The 21453-nt window shown below is 42.6% G+C and overlaps 1 protein-coding gene and 1 long non-coding RNA gene across 5 annotated transcripts in view; one reads left to right on the top strand and one right to left on the bottom strand.

The window, feature by feature from the left end:
- The window catches only part of LOC132458772 (uncharacterized), a 214362-nt gene that overhangs the window by 39062 nt on the left and 153847 nt on the right, over window positions 1-21453 (bottom strand). The gene's annotated exons all lie outside the window — the stretch shown is intronic.
- kif13a (kinesin family member 13A) overlaps window positions 1-21453 on the top strand; it is a 165782-nt gene that overhangs the window by 109765 nt on the left and 34564 nt on the right. For all 4 annotated transcript variants that reach the window (XM_060052969.1, XM_060052967.1, XM_060052966.1 and 1 more), the window contains exons 17-19: window positions 18336-18558; window positions 18865-19027; window positions 19775-19921. In XM_060052969.1, the coding sequence (XP_059908952.1) occupies window positions 18336-18558; window positions 18865-19027; window positions 19775-19921 (533 nt within the window). The remainder of the gene's footprint in view (window positions 1-18335; window positions 18559-18864; window positions 19028-19774; window positions 19922-21453) is intronic.

Raw genomic sequence — 21453 nt, 5'->3', positions numbered from 1 at the left:
AGCAACTACGAGGCAACAGCGAGCACATGTGTGAGCGCGAGTAGGTCTATGTCTAGTTTCGGTTTGTGTTGCCAGATTGGGCATATATCCCGTTTTTCCAGCCTAACGTGATTCAAAGTAGCCAAATCAGGCTGGAAATGTGCCCAATCTGGCAACACGGACGGCTTATCTTAACAGCCAAGATGATTCCGAGGGATGTTTTGTTTTTAGAAGAAAACTATCCATACAGATAGGTTGGGAATGGTCTATGTTCAAAATGAAAGATCATTACAGGCTCTTTAATTTAAGCCATAAAATACCTTATTGCTGTAGATAGCGTATTGTGTGACGTAATCAGCAGACGACGGACCCCGAGCCGATCTGGTAGCCGAGCCAATATGGTACTTACACCGGGCTTCTCACCGGTAGAGCGGAAGCATATCCTTATCCATATCTATGTGATATGCCACTGCCTGGGTTATGTCTTTGTAGCGTTTGGATGTTTTGTCATAAGGCACTGATGCCGAGTACCTCTCCATGGTGGTCTGCTGCTGCTTTTGCGGCGTTGCATTTGCAGATGTTGTTGGCCGTTTTTTTGATACGGCTGCAAAGGGTGAGAGCGGCTACGGTGGTAAAATACGTTTGTTGTACTCCCAGTCTTGCCGGGGACTATGGTCTTGCATAATTTACAGACAACATTAGTCTGACTACGGTCTGACTTGTAAAATCCAAAAGAACTGCCATACTGGCGAGCTGACATTTCCATTTTTATCGACTATTTCCTCGCTCGTTGCGGTACTCATCTTTCACATCCCACAGCACGCTGTTTCTGTGAACACGAGACAATGAGATGGCGCAACCAAACTTGATACTGTTACATGATTGGCTATTAGCATGTCAGATACGTTGCTGGTGCGTTGCGAACCGAACTGACGCCATGCCCACACTTCAAGCTTATTATTTCGCTCGGTCGAAGCTGTTGTCGCGGTAGCATTGGCAGAGTACCAGGCGCTCCAAAATAGGTAGGCTATAGGCCATAGGCAGAGATACGGACGCAGTAAGGTATTGCAGTAATACGAGTGATTGAAATGGCCATATAAACCACCAAAGCGGTCCAAGCACTATGAAAACAGTTCATGCTTCAAGTCACACTGGGCGCAGCCATCTTGAATAGTTCAACCAACGTTGCTTCACAACCTCTCGTTCAAAGCGGAGCTAGAAGTAGACTTTTTGCTCCGGTTTCTTACAACGAGGAATAAAAATAATAAAAAATTATATCGAAACGTTCTATCGAACACATTTTCTATTGATATTGATTACGTATCTATCGCGATACATATCGTTATCGTTTTATCGCCCAGCCCTACAACCAGGTATGTAATTGTAAAGGCAATCGACAATTTTCGATGTTATATTTGCAACATTGGTTTACAAATTTGAATTCCATATTTCCCCATCTTAAAACACTACTTTCAGAAACTCATTCAAAAACATATTTGCACTGTGAGAAATGTAAAAAACAGACACTATATGAGAATGTTTGAAACAGCCATATCAATATCGTTTGTACAGATTGTACAAATTAAGTTTTTTATTTTTTTCCCAAGTGTGCCGATGATTAAGCTGCCACGTGCCGACCCCTGGTCTACGACAATACAATAAAATAAATAATAGCGCTGAATGAGACTGTACACATGAAGACATTCAGGGATTTTTGTCAGTCACCTTGGACACTAATAATTATTTCAGAGGTAACCAAAAGCTTGAGTACCACACCTCACGATATATAGTTACCATAAGCACACCTTTAGATATACATGTTACCATAAGCATACCTCACGACAGTGGCGGACTCAGGGGGGGGGCAGGGGGGGCGACCGCCCCCCCTCGTGGCTCAATGGTTGAAAAAGCGCGCTAAAGTGCCCTTCAAGAGTGTCGAAAATGAGAGGAAATGCCTTATTGGCTGCCCTTTTCACGTGCAAAACATGATTAGGTGCCCTCTATGGTGCTCCGTCATACAATAAATTATGATGATGTGCCCTCTAGAACAAGAAAATTCAATGACGTGCCTTAATGAGTGCCCTTATAGTCCCCTTCTGCTCGTCTGGTGCCCTATTAGTGCCCCCTTTAGTACCCTGACAGTGCCCTTCTGCCCATCTGGTGCCCTTCTGGTGCCCTGATAGTCCCCTTCTGCCCGTCTGGTCCTTCAAGTGCCCTTCTGCCCATCTGGTGCCCTTCTAGTACCCTGATAGTGCCCTTCTGCCCGTCAGGTCCTTCTAGTGCCCTTCCAGTGCCCTTCTAGTGCCCTTCTAGTACCCTGATAGTGCCCTTCTGCCCGTCTGGTCCTTCTAGTGCCCTTCTAGTGCCCTTCTAGTGCCCTTCTGCCCGTCTGTTCCTTCTAGTGCCCTTCCAGTGCCCTTCCAGTGCCCTTCTAGTGCCCTTCCAGTGCCCTTCTAGTGCCCTTCTGCTCGTCTGGTCCTTATAGTGCCCTCTAGTGCTCTTCTGCCCGTCTGGTGCCCTTCTAGTGCCCTTCTGCCCGTCTGGTGCCCCCATGGTTGAAAAAGTGTGCTAAAGTGCCCTCTATGGTGGTGAAAATGAGAGAAAGTGCCTTATTGGCTGCCCTTTACACGTGAACAAAAATTAATGAGTGCCCAAGGTTGCCCCTGATGATGATGATGTGCCCTCTGGAGCAAGAATATGGCAAACCGAAAAAAAAACATGTTGTGGTTAGCTATTGAGGTGCAGACGTTCCTCTCTTTGGTAGCTGACGAACGGGGAATGCGAGGCGTTGCTTTCATGTGGCGTCGCCATGACAAACAGCTACATCGAGTGGTACTTAAATCACCACTGGATAACGAAGCAAAAAGCGGATTAAGAGTATGCCAGTACCCAGAGTGGAAAAGCGCAATTAGATGCCAAGTTAGAAAAACTTAATATTTTCAGTTTGCATAATCCGTTTAAAATGTATATATATCTCTTGCATTTCATGCAAGAGAGACGATAATGGTCAGCTATCACCTCAACATGAAGGTAAACTTCCTTAAATGTTTCCGTAGCTGGCTTTCAGCGGTCAAAGACTGTATGGTAGCGGCACATTGAATTTTCTCCAGTCTAATTTTTACTTAAATGTTAGCAAAGATGAAAGCAGTAAGGCATCCTCCTTTATTTGGCTAAAATGTGAAAGTGCACAATGATGTGAACAACTCATTTTGGTGTTTATAAAGTTGCTAGAATAAGGGGAAACAGTGTCTTTGAAGCAAAAAAAATTCTGGGGGAGGACCCCAAGACCCCCCCTTTAAATTAAAAACCCAACTATTCTTTTAAGTGCTACATGGAGATGTAACATGTGCCCCGAATGGGACCTTCAAGGCAGCGCTTGCTAAGGTTAGGGGATAGGACCTTCCAGGCAGCGCTGCCTTTAAGGCTCCGTTGGGGGAACAAAACACCATCAAGTTAGAAAAGCCACTGTGTCCGCTGGTGGGGCCCCATGTTGTCCAGAATGTGCCCTTTTTATTTTTTCGCCCCTGCCCTTCAAACAGTCTGAGTCCGCCACTGCCTCACGATATATAGCCTACATGAGGCAATAAGCACACCTCACGACAGATGCATGTAGCCATAAGCACACCTCACGATATATACATGTAGCCTAGCCATAAACACAACTCACGATATAAACATGTTACCATAAGCACACCTTAACATAACCACACCTCACAACAGATACACGTTGCCATAAGCACACCTCACTATATATATTATACACACAAATGTTACCATAAGCACACCTCACGATATATACATGTAGCCTAGCCATAAGCACAACTCACGACAGATACTTGAAGCCATAAGTACACATCACGATAGCCATGTGGCCAATATCCCTGTTAGCATACCTTTATTATTATTATATCTTTGTATACTCACATGTCGTTAATACTTACACTTCTCTTCCAAGACGTCAATACAGCTTCCAACAGGAGTAGAAGTTGTCTCAAAATGTCCAACAGTACTTAGACGAATCTTGCAAGATGCACGTTAACGATGTTGGCAGAGCACTATGGAGTTAGAATCATGCTAAAACCCTGCACACACGCAAAACGTGTTTTGCTCACGCATAACGATTCACACGCACACAAAACATGTTTTACTCACGCACAATGATTCACACACACGCTCAGTGTGGTTTGCAAATACAAAACATCATTCAAAAACTAATGCATTTTGCTTCAGAAACAAATACAGTATGTTTTACACAAAGTACAAAAGAAAATCCTTCAAGTCCACAAAACCAATCTACAAGTACGGAACACTGAAAGCTGCGCGTGGACGATTTTTTTTTCTCCCCAAAATCTTTATTTGATGCCGGCCAACCGTGTGTGGATTCTATGGAAAGCCAAGAAGGCCACTAACTGGCCCTAGAATCCACGCGCAGCTTTCAGTGTTCCGTACTTGTAGAATTGTTTTGTGTACTTGAAGGATTTTTTTTTGTAATTTGTGTAAAACATACTGTATTTGTTTCTGAAGCAAAATGCATTAGTTTGTGAATGATGTTTTGTATTTGCAAACCACACTGAGCGTGAGTAAAACACGTTTTGTGTGCGTGTGAATCGTTATGCGTGAGCAAAACACGTTTTGCGTGTGTGCAGGGTTTTGGTATGATTCTAACTCCATAGAGCACACCTGCAGTCTGGCAAGGCACAAAGGAACTATTTTCTGAGAGGAGGGGCTGTGTTTTGTTCCTACTCCCATTTGCCATGATGCAGATTACGCAATACTAATTAATAGTAACTTTAGTTTTAAACTTGCAAGTCACTTATTTAATGTTGAAGCCTCCATGGTATATTGGGTTGGCTAAAATTATTTAACAATTCAAAAATTGTACTGATATATGCAATATATATTTATGTATAGGCTAAATACATATATATATATTTATAGATCAAAACATATTATAAAAATATTTGTAAACATATATGCAAAAATAAAAGACCAAAAATATATATATACATTTATATATTAGACTATATTTTGAGAAACTGGTTTACCAGAAGTAAGCATATCAAAACAATCACCAACCATGTTTCCAAAATCCACTGTGGGTCTGAGAAATTACGTGTGTACCGCTTTTAGGCCCAGCCTGCATTGTAGGAGCAAATGTTTTTTTGTTGTTTTTTCAGATATAGTCTTCAAATTTCCCATGGGTATACTATGAAATCTTCTCTTAAAGTTTCTCTAAGTCGCATTTGTACATTTCTCAGATTAGAATTGAAATTCTCAAAACTACCTGTTCTATCGTCAAAACATTGTGTCAATTGTGCACATCAAAAAAGCAGTTTCTCATTTCTTTGAACAAGTTGCAAATGCTTTGGTACATTCATGCAAATGATATGTACCATTATCTGCTCTTTCCTTCATTATCAATTGCTTATGTTATGTTGATCAAAATGTATTGTAATGGGTCTCTATTGAATAGTCTCACCCCCACAACATTTAGGCATTAGTTCATTGCATAAGTCTTTACATGCAAAATGGTTGAACATGTTGTCATAATATGTCAAGCATATTTCTATACAATTCCATTAGGCTTTTTTTCTAAATCTGTCCTGAATTGGTAAATTGCTACCAGGTAATCTTGCCTTTCTCTAAAGAAGGGAAATGTGTGAAGTGTTAGATCAACTAATGATCAACCAGTTTACTGACATAGCTCAAAGGTGCATCTCATGAACCATCAACTGGCAAGTATATATATAGCACAACACAATGTTGCATTGTCTGACAATGGAAGGAAGGACAAGGAATTTTTTTTTCACGCACGTGACGTTACCAGAGCACGGGAGGCAAACTATAAGCGACACCAAGCAGAGAAGCGAGAGAGGTGGAGGAAGAATATCTTGTTTCCCTTTACTTTATAACACAACATTAGCGGGATCTCGGGAGGAAAAGTAATGCTTAGCGAAATGCTAACCTTAGCTTAGTTGTTTGTTTACGTTCGCTGTACAGCGCCGCGCCAATCAACTGTTACTGGCTTGCTGCAGAGCATGAGCGTCTTGGGAATACCCGGTCAATATAATGGATATAATATGGACACATAAGACAATCAATATTCGGTATTTGTTATGGATTTATTGTACAAATTCCCTGAAAATATGCACGGTCCAGGATGAATTGAAAAGCTCCCGTAAGGGCTGAGATGGCAGAGGACAGCTGATTTGGAACGGAACAACAGCTGTTCGCTTTCACGGGGAAAAACTAAGGAACTCCAACTTACCTAGGCCTACTAATTAACGTTCAAAAGCTACAAAATATGCAGATACTGTCAAAATCGGTTCCAGGGAGTATATAGGGATTATTAATGTTGTTTTTGATGGTGTGTTTTTCTGGAACGAGTATTCGAATATTCGCTCGGAAAAACCAACGAGTATTCGAAGCCTGAAAAATGGCATTCGGGCCAGCCCTACAAGGAATTGTACGGGGTCAACAGCCAGAGAGAAGAAGGGGAAGAGGAGTGAGGCTGCGTGAGAATGAGAATTTGTGGCCCAACAGACAGGAATGTCAGGAGGTGTAGGAAGACTGCACTGTAATTCCTACAGCAATGCATGTACAGTTTACCCTAAGGAGATTGTCCTATGTTCACATTTCTAGCAATGACATGGTCTGTCAACAAATTACAGTACAAACAGTCAAAGGGTAAATGCGAATCTTGTCCAGTCTCTTGCAATCAATCTCCCACATTGCAACATAGCACCACCATACCACCATAGCAACATCTTGTTGCTATGGCGCAGATGAGACGGCAGCCTTTTGCATGCAGCTTTGTGTAGTGTGTATGTTCAATGTTGATTTAGTATTTTTCTAGACTTCCTATAAGTGTGTTAGCTACAACTTTTGCGTGTTGTTAAGTTCTTAACCAAGACTTAACCATACTATCTGGAACGGGAGTGGAAATATTTGCCTAATAATGGCCAGACGGACGGAGCAAACTGCCGTGGTATACACCCATCAGGAACTGATAAGCCTGGTACATGGCTCAATATTCGGGATTCGACATGACATACCGAAGGAACTCTTACAGAGGAGACATCGGGGAACCTGAGGCTGATGAAGCCCTGAGGTGCTGTTTTGAGACAACAGATTGGGATGTGTTCTGTGAGGACTATGGGGAAGACATCGACGGCCTAACAGAATGCATTACCCATTACATCAATTTCTGGTATGATGACATCATGCCATCCAGGGTAATTCGTTGCTTCCCTAACAACAAACCATGGATAACCAGCAGCCTGAAAGGCCTTAGTGAATGAGAAGAAAAAGGCTTTCAGGGAGGGCGACAGGAATAAAATCAAAGAACTTCAAAAGAAACTGAAGGTGAGGATTAAGGAGGGGAAAGAAGCATATCGGCTCAAACTGGAACAACAGTTGCAGCAGGATGGAGTGAAGCAGGTATGGGCTGGAATGCGAAAGATCACAGGCATGAAGCAAAAGGGCAGTACACTGCCTGATGGTGAACTGAGTCTGGCCGATGATCTGAAGAGATTTGACTGCCCCACACCACCCCAACCGCCCCTACCTGGTCTGCTGACCATTGCTGCTTCCTCACCACCTCCCCTCCCTCTCTCCAACACTCCTGAGATGTCACCTGCACAGAGTCCCCTCTTCTCACCTCCTACTCCACCAGTACTCCATACTGCCCAGGTTAAGATGAGGCTGTACAGGCTGAAGCCAGGGTAAGCAGTGGGGCCCGATGACATCAGCCCAAGGCTACTGAAGACTTGCTCTTCAGAGTTGTGTGGTATTCTTGCACACCTGTTCAACCTGAGCTTGCGCCTACAGAAGGTCCCAAGGCTGTGGAAAATATCTTGCCTGGTACCTGTCCCAAAGAAAACCCATCCCACGCACCACAATGACTACAGACCAGTAGTGCTCACTTCACATATCATGAAGACATTTGAGAGACTTGTCCTCTCCTACATCAGGACTAGTGTATCTACTCAAATGGACCCTTTACAGTTTGCATATCAGCCTAACATCAGTGTTGATGATGCCCTCATTTACATGCTGCAGAGGGCATACACACATCTGGACACCCCTGATGCATCTGTAAGGATAACATTCTTTGACTTCTCATCTGCCTTTGATATAATCCAGCCACGTCTGCTAGGGGAGAAGATGGAGATGATGAATGGATGGTGGATCCATTGCTGGTACTGTGTTGTTTGGACTACCTTTATCTCAGACCACAGTATGTGCGCCTACAGAACAATATTTCATGCACCATCCTCAGCAGCACAGGGGCTCCACAAGGAACAGTTCTGGCTCCATTCCTGTTCACCATCTACACAGCGGATTACAAACACAACTCTAACAGCTGTTTCTTGCAGCTGTTAGTACAGAGACACCATAGACAACTTTGTGGAGTGGAGTACACACAATAATCTCCATCTCAACACCACAAAAACAAAGGAGATAGTTGTGGATTACAGGAGGGGGAGGAGGAGGACTCAACCAACACCAGCATCGGGGGCACTGTGGTGGAGATGGTCGCCAACCACAGGTACCTTGGTGTGCAGCTCGACAGTGAGCTGGACTGGAAAAGTCATATGGAAGCGGTGTACAAGTAGGGACAAAGTTGACTCTTTTTCTTGAGGAGACTAAGGTAATTTAACATCTGCCAACCCCTACTGTGCACTGTCTACCACTCAGTGGTGGCCAGTGCTCTGTTTTTCGCTGTGGCATGTTGGGGAGAAGGCGCCTGCACAGCGGACAAAAACAGACTGGACAAGCTGATCAGGAAGGCCAGCTCAGTGGTTGGGGCTGAGCAGCTAAAGGTCCAGCAGGTGGCAGTGGCCAGAATCCTCAACAAACTGGCCTCAATAATGACTAACCCCACTCACCCACTCCACGCCCTGAAGGTGATCAAGAACAGCACCTTCAGTCAGAGACTAATTGCACCAATGTGCAAAACGGAGCGGTACAGGAAGTCCTGTATACCAGCTGCCATACGGTTTTATAATGCACAAAAATAACTTTGCACTTTGTAGTATTTATTATTGTATTTGTTGTTTAAGTATTTAAGTATTTTAGCTATATGAGGGAATGTGTGTTTGTTATGTCTGGCCATACGCTGTTGTGACACTGTAATTTCCTGTAAAGGATTATTAAAGGATCTATCTATCTACATACACTAAGAAGTAACTTACAATTTAAAATAATTGTCTTTAAAACTTTTGCCATAGTTTACATCGGAGCATCCCTCCAGAGTACACTGTTATATTGACAACATGACTAAGCAATTTGACTGTCTTATCCGTACACAATGACACAAGGACTTGAGAAATAGAAGTCTTCCGTACGTGGAGGTATGTTGAGCTTGGTCGTATGGTAATATGGCATTGGTATGCTTAAAAAACAATCACCAACCATGTTTCTAAAGCATACTGTGTCAAAATCCACTGTCAAACGGATGTTAGCGAAATTACGTGTGTACCTCTTTGTGTCAAAATCAACTGTCAAACGGATGTTAGCGAAATTACGTGTGTACCAAGCCAAGCCTGCATAGAGCTCGTAAGTCTGCCCCTTCCGGGAGATCCCCATGGGACCTCTGAGCTAGGAAAATTAGAATGGGTTTCAATGGAGACAAAGTAATTATTTTCCTGGTCCCAGTCTTTATATGCCCTGGATTACACATATGTTGTTTGTCGATTTAAATTATAATTTTTCATGCAAAGAAAACAAAAAGAATTCGCGAACAAGGTTGATAATGTCAGAGAATGTCTAATATGAGGAGAATGGGCACTCGCTGGTTAGTTCCGGTTTTCTGGAATGGTTGCAGTAATAATCTCTGTCCACGCGGGGCGCTCGTAGGCGAGTCCAGAATGAATGGGAGCCTATGGGGTTTTATCCTCAGAATCCACTTTTCTCACAATGTAATTTTTTGTCAAGTAATTTCAAAGTTGCGTTCAAAAGGTGTGGCTAAAATAATAAACTCAGCTAAATATTGCATTTTTTAATAATAATAAAATAATAATAATACATTTCATTTAGAGGCGCCTTTCAAGACACCCAAGGTCACCTTACAGAGCATATAGTCATCATTCAAAACTGTAAAACAGACTAGGAATAAAAGGAAAACAGAGGTTAAACATGAAGAATAATAATAATTAATAACACCAAAGACGCCTAAAGTGAAGGGGGGACCTCACTAACCACCACCAATATGTAGCACCCACTTGGGTGATGCACGGCAGCCAATCGGCGCCAGAACGCTCACTACACACCAGCTTGAGGTGGAGAGTTAGGGATGAGGTGGTAACTGAGGTGGTGATAACTTAGTAACGTTACGTAACTAAATCAATTTTCAACCGTTTATCTTCGTTCAAACCATTTAACAAATCTACACACTTGTATCTTCCATAATATCTAAACGGAATTTCGATATCATTTAAACTTTGTTCAGAATCACAGTTTTAGTTTCATACCGCTTCGTTTTCAGCTGTTTTCATTGAAGACGTCAATGCCCATTCTGATACACCTACTTCTTATAACATCGTAACTCAATCCTTTTTCAACCGTTTATCATCGTTCAAACCATTAAACAAATCTACACACTTGTATCTTCAATACTATCACAACGGAATTTTGATAGCATTTATACTTTCTTCAGAGTCACAGTTTTAGTTTCAAACCGGCATCGTTTTCAGTTGCTTATAATAATTTAGGTAACCATAGCAACGCCGTTAAACAAACCCCGCAAAGCACAATCCCTACAGAGTTCGCCGCGCTATGGCCATCCGGCACGTTTCAGATACAGCACAGCGCTTTTCATAATATTTTCAACCTCACTTTGCACTAAAGCACTCATTTTCTGCAGGAAATGCATTTTCTAGTTGTTATTATTATCTTATATTGAGGAGCGTGGCCCCGTGATGTCAGAGGGCTGCCGCGGTGACGTCGTCACGGGGACGGAATGTTTGGGTATACATTCTTTTGAAAATGGCAAAAATATGCTGAAGCATAAATCAATAATTTTGATGTTTTTTCGAATAGAAAGGTTCAAGAAAAACATGCATAAACGTATTTATAGATCATATACAAAGATATCATATTTTTTATAAAGCACTGATATTAAATGTGTACAATCGTGTGTGTGTATTTGAGTGTGTGTGTGTGTGTGGGGGTGTGAGGGTGTGTGTGTGAGTGTGTGTGTGTTAAGGTCACGTATCTGTTCTGAAAAGGTGTTAGAAAAATACGATGACGTCACACATTGTCATACTGTCAGAGGTACTGCTTTACGGCAGTTTCTGAAGCACTTCCGCATTTCCCGCAACGATAATACCAGCTGTTGGAGGTAAGGCTTTTTCTTGCTTACTAGTTACAGAGTTTTAGTGAGCTAATGCGCGAATGTTTTACATTATGTATGTAACTTACAGAGTGTTTTTTTTTTAATCCTCACTAGTGCCGATGATAAAGCTTTTTTTTTTGTAACGATTATGAGCCATTTCTTTCTCCTGAAATAGAAACCTGGGGCCGTATTCACAAAGCATTTTATCTTACCGCTAGGAGTGCTCCTAACTCGCGCTAAAACATTTTACGTAGGAGTTTTTTCTTAAAAGTTATTCACAAAGCCGCTGAGACCTACTCTTACTAAGGATAAATCACAAAGAGTGAACTAAGAGTGACGCGCCGTTGCTATGGATTACGTCAATTCTCGTGCACGAGTTTAGAAGAGGTCAGTTCGGTGATTGGTTGTTCAGACGAGCCCACTGAATCACCGAAAAACAAGGAAATAGCCTAGGCTAGAAATGAATTCCTATTAAGTAGTTATAGTGCAGTTAGCAGAATACACGCATGATGACAATTTTGTGCAGACCACGATAATGACGTTGTAGCCTGTTCAAGAGAGAGAGAAAGCAAACAATAAAAATACGTAAAATTTAAAAGAAAATAAATGTTATGAACTACCCAAGTGTTGACTGATTTGTGCCAAGGTGTTTACCTAAAATGTGTTTTCTAATGGCGCATTTCCACTGCAGGGTGCGGAACGGATCGGATCGCAAAGGTGCGGGTCGGATCGCGTTTCCACCGCCAAAAGTGGGCGTGACCCGGACTTTGCCGTACCCGTTCCGACCCCATTCTAGGGACTCCTCCGTTGCGGTACCCAAAACGAGACCAGACGCCTGAAATGGTACCCTTGAATTCTAGCTACACCCCCCCTCCGTTGATTGGTCGACAGAATCGTCACTTCCGGGTGACGCGGGGATAAAAACAAACAAACAGTAGCCTCAAGGTATTATTCTTTACAATTAACATGTCGCGTAAAAAGCTTGCTTGGGCGAACAAGGAGGTGGAGACGTTCGTCTGCATTCTTGCGGAGGAAGACGTTGTTTACGATGTTTACGTAGCTGCCGCGGCGATTGACATCCGGCCTACCACCAAGGATACTGTCGGCAGTGGAAACGCGACCTCGGAACTGAGCTGGGCTATACTGCCCCCTCCCTACCGCCCCTTTGCGATCCGATCCGTTCCGCACCCTGCAGTGGAAACGCGGCAAAAGTGATCCCTAAATGCCTGTCCACTCGGTTCCACACGGCCAAATTCCTTGTCATGTTGCTCGCCATCATCATCATCATCATCATCATCATCATCATCATCGTCTGGCTGTGGAATGTTCCTCCGCTTGCAGAGGTTGTGTAGAATGGCACATACAGTGATTACTGTGCTTGCCCTCTCTGGGGTGAGGCGTATTTCGCCGTGGAGGACATGAAACCGACGTTTCATCTGCCCAATTCTTCTCTCCACAACATTTCGTGTATATGAAAGAAATCAGTAAACAATAATAAATATGGATTCAACAAATAAAAGGCGTCAAAGAGCCAATGCGGTGTGTTTTACGCATAGGACTAAGCGTAATCTGCGTAATCACATGTTATACTCTAACTGTGCTCCCGGTTGTGGGTTGATAGTCACTGTCACCCAGCAAGTGACACCCAACTGGTACATCTCAAAAAGCTGCCTCAGAGTCAGACCGCTCACCATTAAAATACGCGAATCATGGGTAGCTGAAGATCCAGGCCACTTTGCAACAACATCCAGTAGGCTATGTTAAAATTTGCATCAAAAACAACCTGCGTGTCGAAGGAATGCACTTTCTTCCTATTGACGAACACGTCCTCGTCTTTTGATGGCGCAATTATTTTTATGTGCGTCCCGTCAATAGCACCGACCACACCGGGCATACCTGCAATTGCCATGAAGTTGGCTTTGATCCTGTGTAATTGTTGAATGTCCAAAGGAAAGTTTATGGCACGGCTGACTGATGGTTGCGATAATTTTAAATCGTCGGCATTGCAAAGTTGCATTTCCCCTGTTGCTAAATAACGTAGTGTGGCCAAACATTTTATTTCGGGACTAATCGGATTATTCCTGTTAGTCGGGGATGTTATTGCATCGCGCATTAACTCCACAACAAGTTGAATACCCTAACATTTCGTCTCGCAGGCATTTTACGATTCTTTGTGAATAGGTCTTACTGAGATAGGAGTCCTCTTGAGGACTTTTAAGCTCTCCTAGACTTAGGTGCTACTTTTAGGCCTAAAATGCTTTGTGAATTGCTCTTAGTGAAAAAAGTTAGGAGTCCTAAATTTAAGAGTGACATGCCCATTATTTTTAGGAGTTACTCCTAAATTCGCCCGTTAGGACCTACTTTTAGCCCTAAGATCCTTTGTGAATACGGCCCCTGGATTAGAATCATAATTTTAAGACTGCATCAACTAAGTTTACATCAGTAAACAATTTCCTAGAGAGCAGTGTTCTGTTGTACTCCTCCTCATGCCTCTTCCTTTCTTGATCTCTACAGTTGGACATTGATGCTGTGACAACGGAAAAGTCTTCTTCCTCTGTCCTTTTTCCCTGCCTCTGTTCTGTATGTTCAGTGTTGTTAAATCATTTATCTTTTTTTTTATTATTTACTATTAGTTACTGTTCTTATTGTGTTCTTGTTATTGTGATGTTTGAATAAACTTGCCTGTTGCAATGTTGGTATAATGTTTGTATAATTACTGTTATACAACTGTTACTGTTTCAATGTGACCCAGACCATATTTCTCATTTAACAAACATGCGTAGCTTATAATGTGTTGCAGGGCAGAGCAATTATATTCAATGGCCTAAAACAAACCCATCTGTAAAGATCAGTGAATGCATAGCAATCAATGACCAGTGGTGTAGATGGTTTTAGCTCTGTGCAAGGTCATTAGCCCAATTAAGTCTTACAAAAAAAGAACTACAGTAATAGCAGATGTTGAAGTTGTTAAATCGTTAACAAACAATTTGTATGGAACAATCGGTTAAGGTAGGTTAAGTGCTTGAGTCTCGACACTCGCGATTTTACCCAGGCTCCAGCGCAACTTTCTCTAGGTGCAGCCTCAGGTAGCCTAGGACCATTCATACAGGAGCAAGCAAGAACTTTACCCTTTTCTGTCCTTGGGAAACGAAAAGACAGACAATCTGTTTCCACTGTTAGGGCAGTTTATCATTGCACATTTACGAGGCATTTCTTTTTTAAACTATATTTATTTTCGAAAAATAGACAATGACAGATTAAATGATATTGAGCGGGACATTGACTGTATTTTTTAAGGTGGTCATACCGTACCTACCATGTAGCCTATATAACACATTGAACATTGAACACAAGAAATGGAAGAAATTCCATTATGCCCATGTACTTTCACCATACATAACTATATAAAAAATAAAGGGCCTGCAGGAAAATATAAATACAGTACGCAAAAAATTAACTTCGACGGAATGTTTCTGATCGTGCTTCAGCTTCAGATGCCGTCAAGAGGGGTCTCTGGTCGTAATCAGTCGCAAGTCCATCCCTGACCAATCAGCATTCATTAGCAGAATGCTAGTGTGTACGGCCAACAACGGCCCAAACTGTAAGAAATCGAAAGGACATAGGTACTCAATCATTCGACTTTTGAACTATAATCTATATTGAACTTGCGGAATCTACAATAAAATTTGCGATATTTCAACGACAAGCAGGTGAAAGGGACATATTTAGCCGTCTAGCCCCATAGACTCCCATTCATTCTGGACTCGCCCGCGATCACACCCAGTGGATGTCTAATGGAACTACAACCAAGATCGGTACAATGGGGCGTATAGGAAGTGCACAGGCTCTTCGTAGACGGGCTCTGATAATGTTAGGTTTTGTGTGAACTACAGCTCTTCGCTGCTCTCGACGCGAATGATATACGTCGCCACCACTCTGGTACAGACATGGCGATCTCTGCTCCAATTCACCGCTTTTTTCCAAGGGGAGGATAACAGAGGTGAAAAACATTATGAGTCGGGGTATGTGTAGATTTTCATTTATGCTGAGATTGTCGGTCTTGTCCACGCCAGTTGCAGGGAGCGTGACGTCACATACGAGACGTGTCGTCTCATTGTGTTTTCTCTACAGCCTTTAACTAAACAATTGCACAATAAACGGACAAATGAAAAATTATCATTTCAATCCACAAACAACATATGTGTAATCCAGGGCATATAAAGACAGAAAATAATGACTTATCTCCATTGAAAGCCATTCATATTTTACGATCTCATAGGTCCCATGGGGGTCTACCGGAAGGGGCGGACTTACAAGCTCTATAGTATAAAGGCTATGGTTCAGAAGGGAGAACTTCAAGCTAATGTTTTTTTGTTGTTTTGTGTATGTATATCTCTGCCGTCTTTCGCCTTATTGCTTTGAATTTAATACATGGTCCCGCAGTCACCTAGTACACCTAGCAGAGTTTGCAGCTTTTACCATTTTCGGCAACAAAGCAGTTAATGTGTGGGTGTTTGGTCAAGTTGTGGTCACTGCACTATATTCAAAGGGTCTGACTGTATGAGTTGCGATTTGAAAGTTGGTCATCATGACGAATGGTGCAATTATAACAAGTTTCATGCATATTGCACCTTCCTAGTGGTAATGGCAGTCTGTTGAATTCCTGAACTTCAAGGCCTTGTTTTAGCGCCACCTATGTGTTATTCTTGCCCATCTTCTGATTCCATTACGAATTACTAATAACTTTTGGAGCATAAAAGTCAAGCGGTGATTAACGGGGTCCGAGCAAAATTACAAGTCAAGGACACACTAATGGAAGATATATAAATATGACATATAATTATGAAGGAAAGATGTTCCACTTAATGCAGTACTGTGCCTCGGCTTTCAGGTGAGCTGCAGAGCAATGGCCGAATGTCATGTTCAGCTTGTTCATAATACTCTAATCGGGATTCGAACTCTCAACCTAAGGATCACCTGTACAAGGCATTATCCCATTGAGCCACTTATAAACCTGAACTGCATTTTCATTCACATGGTCAAAATGTCTATTGATAAGCACACAACAGCCAGAAAACTCCAAGCACACATTTCTCAAGTGAATTTAGCGCTCTCTTAAAAGCATATACCTGAAGAATCTTTCAAATTCTGGGGAAATTAAACATTTGTAGGCAAGAACACTAACGGAAGAAATAGCGACCGGCCATAGCAACCCTGCCGACATCAACTTGTAGCGTCAATATATCTATATATTTTTTAAGCGTTTGTATACATAGACATCCTATATCATATATAGGATGTCTATGTTTGCATATCCTTTAATTATACCGTGTCCATTAATCCCTGATATATGGACACCTACTAAGTAATTCCAGTCAAATTGTCAGTTCAGCCTTCAAAACGAGAGCAGGTACATTGTGGAAATTGCATTAAACTGTAATCAGAAAACGCAGTTATATGTTATACCCTGGAGTATCAGTGATACAAAAGGCTGCGACGAATTTCGAATCATAAATATGTACAATGTATCCTTTAAATACGTCCATGGAACAGATGGCTAATGTGAATATTTGATACTTGTGGACCGCTGAAAAGGTAAAACTTTTCCTTGCTCTCATCGAAGAAGAAAAAAACATTACAGCTATTTTAGATGGAAAACAACACAATTCCACTATATATCAGGACCTAAGAGAGCTTTTATATCAAACGGATACGACAAGCCCTGGAATGTGTGTAGTTTTTCACTCCAACCACTTGATGGAAACGCACCTAATTCAAATTTCTTTTTTGCGAACTTTCTAATGATTCACACCACCTTTTAGATGGAAACGTGACTATAGTAATGTTCAGCTTTTTCATAATGCTCTAATCAGGATTCGAACTCTCAACCTAAGGATCACCAATACAAGGCATTACCCCATTGAGCCACTGACATTTTTCTGAACTGTAGGAAGCCTCATTCACATCGTGAAAATGTCTATTGATAAGCACACATCAAGAAAACTCCAACCACACATTTCACTAGAAAGGGCTTTCTTAAAAGAGTAAAGATCTGAACATTTGCACTGTTAAAGGTATCCACCTAATGATAGTCGTAAGGTAGTTATACAATAACAAAATTGTCATATAGGCAAAATGGTTTGAGACTGTGGTCGTTTGGCTTTTCTATGAATTTTTTTTTTAGAGCAGACGACCAGGGTGAAAAAGATGCATCTGATTCTAGAGATTAATATTGTAAAATAATTTTGAGTCCAGGTCAATCTGGTGAGGAGAAATAAGCCTAATTCATGATTTTTTACAATAGCGCCACCTTTGGGTGCAGTACCACAAATTTGGGTTTATGGGTAGTGGGGTATATTGGTAATCATACCTGAACATTTTAAGAGTTTTCGACTTACGGTATAGGCTGCAGTATGACTTTTACAGAATTTGGGGGGAAAAAAACATTACAGAAACAATAATAATAATACTAATAATACTAATGATTACAATTTTACTGCACCCACAATTTTACTTCGGATTCCGTAGGATTTCGTAGGACCCCTAATAATAATAATAATACTAACGATTACAACAGGGTTCCTACGGATTTCGTAGGACCCCTAATTAGTGCAGCATCCTGTGGGTTTATTCCAACCTAGATGGTCTTTAGGCCTACATCCCCGATTCTGCTCGTACTGCTGCTGTGCCAATGTATTTCCAGGGATGGCTTCGGTCAGCCACTTACGCAGGACCTCATCTGTTCAGCCACACTTTTTTAGATGTGTACTATGTTGATCACAACTGGATTTCAATTGGAGCAGAATGCAACCATTGACAGAAAACACATGTTTACAGCTGTATTTATAACCAGGATGTGTTGGCTTATTATGTTATTTGATAATGTAATCAAGATTAGGGTGATTATTATGATGATCATGATGGTAATGATGATGATGATGAAGATGATTGCTGTGAAGATGATGATGAGGAAGATGATTGCTGTGAAGATGATGATGAGGAAGATGATGCTCTGCAGACCCCATGCAGAATGTGGTGCAGGTGCTGGAGAAGCAGTATCTGGAGGAGAGGCGGACTGCCCTGGAGGAGCAGAGGAGAATGTACGAGAGGGAGCTGGAGTCGCTACGGCAACAGCTCTCGCCCGAGAAGACAAAGCAGCACCACCAGCGCAGCAACAGCGAGCACCTGGCCTTCACCACGCACAGCCCCCACAGCAAGCCACGGCTGTGGACCGACGACAGGTGGGACACACTGACACCCCCAAACCAAACACATGGAAACATGAAGTTAAACTTTCGAACATCAAAGACAGTACACCGTGTACACAAATATATATCATCACACCATTTTTAATCTTGCAATTTTCCTTACTTGTTTTTAATTATCATGGATAACTGTCTCTTTGTTTTTGGCTGTGTGTGTGTGTGTGTGTGTGTGTGTGTGTGTGTGTGTGTGTGTGTGTGTGTGTGTGTGTGTGTGTGTGTGTGTGTGTGTGTGTGTGTGTGTGTGCTTGTGCTTGTGCTTGTGTTCATATGTATCTCTGTCAGGGATGAGTTGTTCCGACAGAGCCTCTCCCGGCTAAGGGAGCAGGTAGTGAAAGCAAACACTTTGGTGCGAGAAGCCAACTTTCTGGCAGAGGAGATGAACAAACTGACAGACTACCAGGTCACCCTCCAGATCCCCGCAGCCAACCTCAGTGCTAACCGCAAGGTCAGGCCTCCAGACACACACACACACACACAGACACGCAGACACACAGACAGACATTTTATGTAGAAAACAGTCAGAGGGGAATACTTTGAATACCCGTTGATTATTGATGACAAGTGTGTATGAGTGGTTAGACCCTAAACAAATATATCAGCAATATAGGTGAACTGAGGGTTCACCTATATTAACCCTTTGAATCAGAATAACTGCCATTGTTCACCAGGAGTTGTTAAATAAATACATCAGTTGCAACAGCTTTTAATGAATGGTAAATTGTAAAAATGAAGGATAGTTAGATGGTCTTTGGTTTATTAACTATATGATACTGAATGAAACCAATGTTTTCTAAGAGTTTGTATTGAAACTTCTATGGTATTATTTGATCTGAATAATTATAACTAAAGTGTTCTCAAAAACAACATGTACACAACATGTTAACCATGTGCAACAGCATCACCATTCAAGTTTCAATGCTGCCTTTTTTGGCCACTGGGCCAATGTGGAGATTTTTTCCAACTTATTCACCCAGACTAATCACGGAGTGATGTTATTCCCATCTTTCATCACCATACTGTGGCATTTTGTGCCGTGTCCAAATAAAGAACACTGGAGGGTTTTGATTTCATGCATAATATTTTATAATTGTATACTCTTAGCATTGGCCAAGTCGGGACAGTGAGTTGCATCACGAGTGGATGGCCCTTGGGCATGGGCCACCACTGACTGTTGACCCCTGACCCTCTGCAGCGTGGAGCCATCGTGAGCGAACCAGCCATTCAGGTGCGGAGGAAAGGAAAAGGAACACAGGTGTGGGCCATCGAGAGGTTGGAGAACAAGCTGGTGGACATGAGGGACCACTACAGAGACTGGAAGGAAGGCACAGAGGAGGAGATGGTGAGCCAGGCAGAGGAGGAGGGTTTCTTCACAGGAATGACACTTTATCTGGAGGGGACATGAAACAGAGCAATGCTGTGTAAGAAAGCGTAGTGGACGGGCTGAGGTGAATGGTGGACCATGACCTGGATTTAGGATTGGCAGGAGCCAGTGTCTTGAATCTGATTTGAGCAGCCACTGTTAGCCAGTCCAGGGTGTGGAGGATTGGTATAGTGTGGGATAATAATAATAGTAATAATAATTCATTGAATTTATGTAGCGCTTTTTTTCTGGAAACTCAAAGCGCTAACAGTGAAGGGGGGGGAACCTCACTAACCACCACCAGTGTGTAGCACCCACTTGGGTGATGCACGGTAGCCAATCAGCCCCAGAACGCTCACCACACACCAGCTTGAGGTGGAGAGTGAGGGAATTAATGAATAAGCCAATTATACAGGGGGATGATTAGGGGGCCAGATTGAAAGAGCCTAGTTGGGCAGTTTTAGCCAGGACACCGGGGAAACCCCTACTCGTTGCGATAAGTGCCCTGGGATCTTTTATGACCTCAGTGAGTCAGGACCTCGGTTTTACGTCCTTGGACGGCACCTTCCACAGCACAGTGTCCCCGTCACTGCACTGGGGCATCGGGATTGATGTTTTTGGCCAGAGGGAAGAGTGCTACCTACTGGCCAACACCCGACACCACTTCCAGCAGCAACTCAGTGTTCCCAGTTGGTCTCCCATCCAGTACTAACCAAGCCCACACCTGCTTAGCTTCAGAGATTCAGCTAAGGCAGGGTTGCCATTGGTCTGGCTGCTGGGATTAGCTCTGTTGGTTGAAGACCAGCCGGGCTACTGCAGTCTGGATGAGTTGCAGAGGTCGAATAGCACATGCAGGCAGACCAGCCACAAGGAGGTTGCAGTCTAGACCAAAACCTGCACGGTTTCTTGGTGAGGATGGAACACATCATCCTGATGTTGTGGAGTATATTTCTGTAAGAGCGGGTTTTCCCAAGGATGTCGGCAGCAAAAGAAGATAGTCATCCAGTATCACACCCATCTGGATCTGTTGATTCATTGTGTCGAGGCTGCTGAAAGGTCCAGCAGAATTACAGAGGAGGAGATGTACTACTATTCTAGCCATTGGAAGTTACTCTGTGAGCAAGTAAGGACAGGCAGTCTCATTTGAGTGGTTGAATCTGGACTGGTTAGGGTCGAGAAGGTTGTTCTGGTGTAGGTAGAGTTTGCTTGAGAAAGGGTATTCAAGTGTTTTGAAAATAAATGGTAGAAGAGAGACAGGTTGTGTGTACTTCTTTGAAAGAAGGTTCACTTTCTCTATTTAATAGTATGGGAAACAAGCAGTCGTCAATGAGGTATTGATGAGCTGGGCGAGGAGTGGAGGGAGGGCAGGAGCACCAGTCTGGAGAAGGTGAGTGGGGACAGGTGGAGTAGGTGGTGGGAAGTGTCCCGGGATATTAACCTAAAGGAAATTAGAGCAGTTCCTGTTGATTATAACCTGCACTGCGTTTTATTAGGGGCAGAGTAGGCTACAT

This window comes from Gadus macrocephalus, chromosome 6 (genome assembly GCF_031168955.1).
Source record: "Gadus macrocephalus chromosome 6, ASM3116895v1".
In the NCBI taxonomy this organism is placed as follows: domain Eukaryota; kingdom Metazoa; phylum Chordata; class Actinopteri; order Gadiformes; family Gadidae; genus Gadus; species Gadus macrocephalus.
The sequence above is the reverse complement of the archived record's forward strand: the minus strand, read 5'-3'. Positions and strand labels throughout refer to the sequence as shown.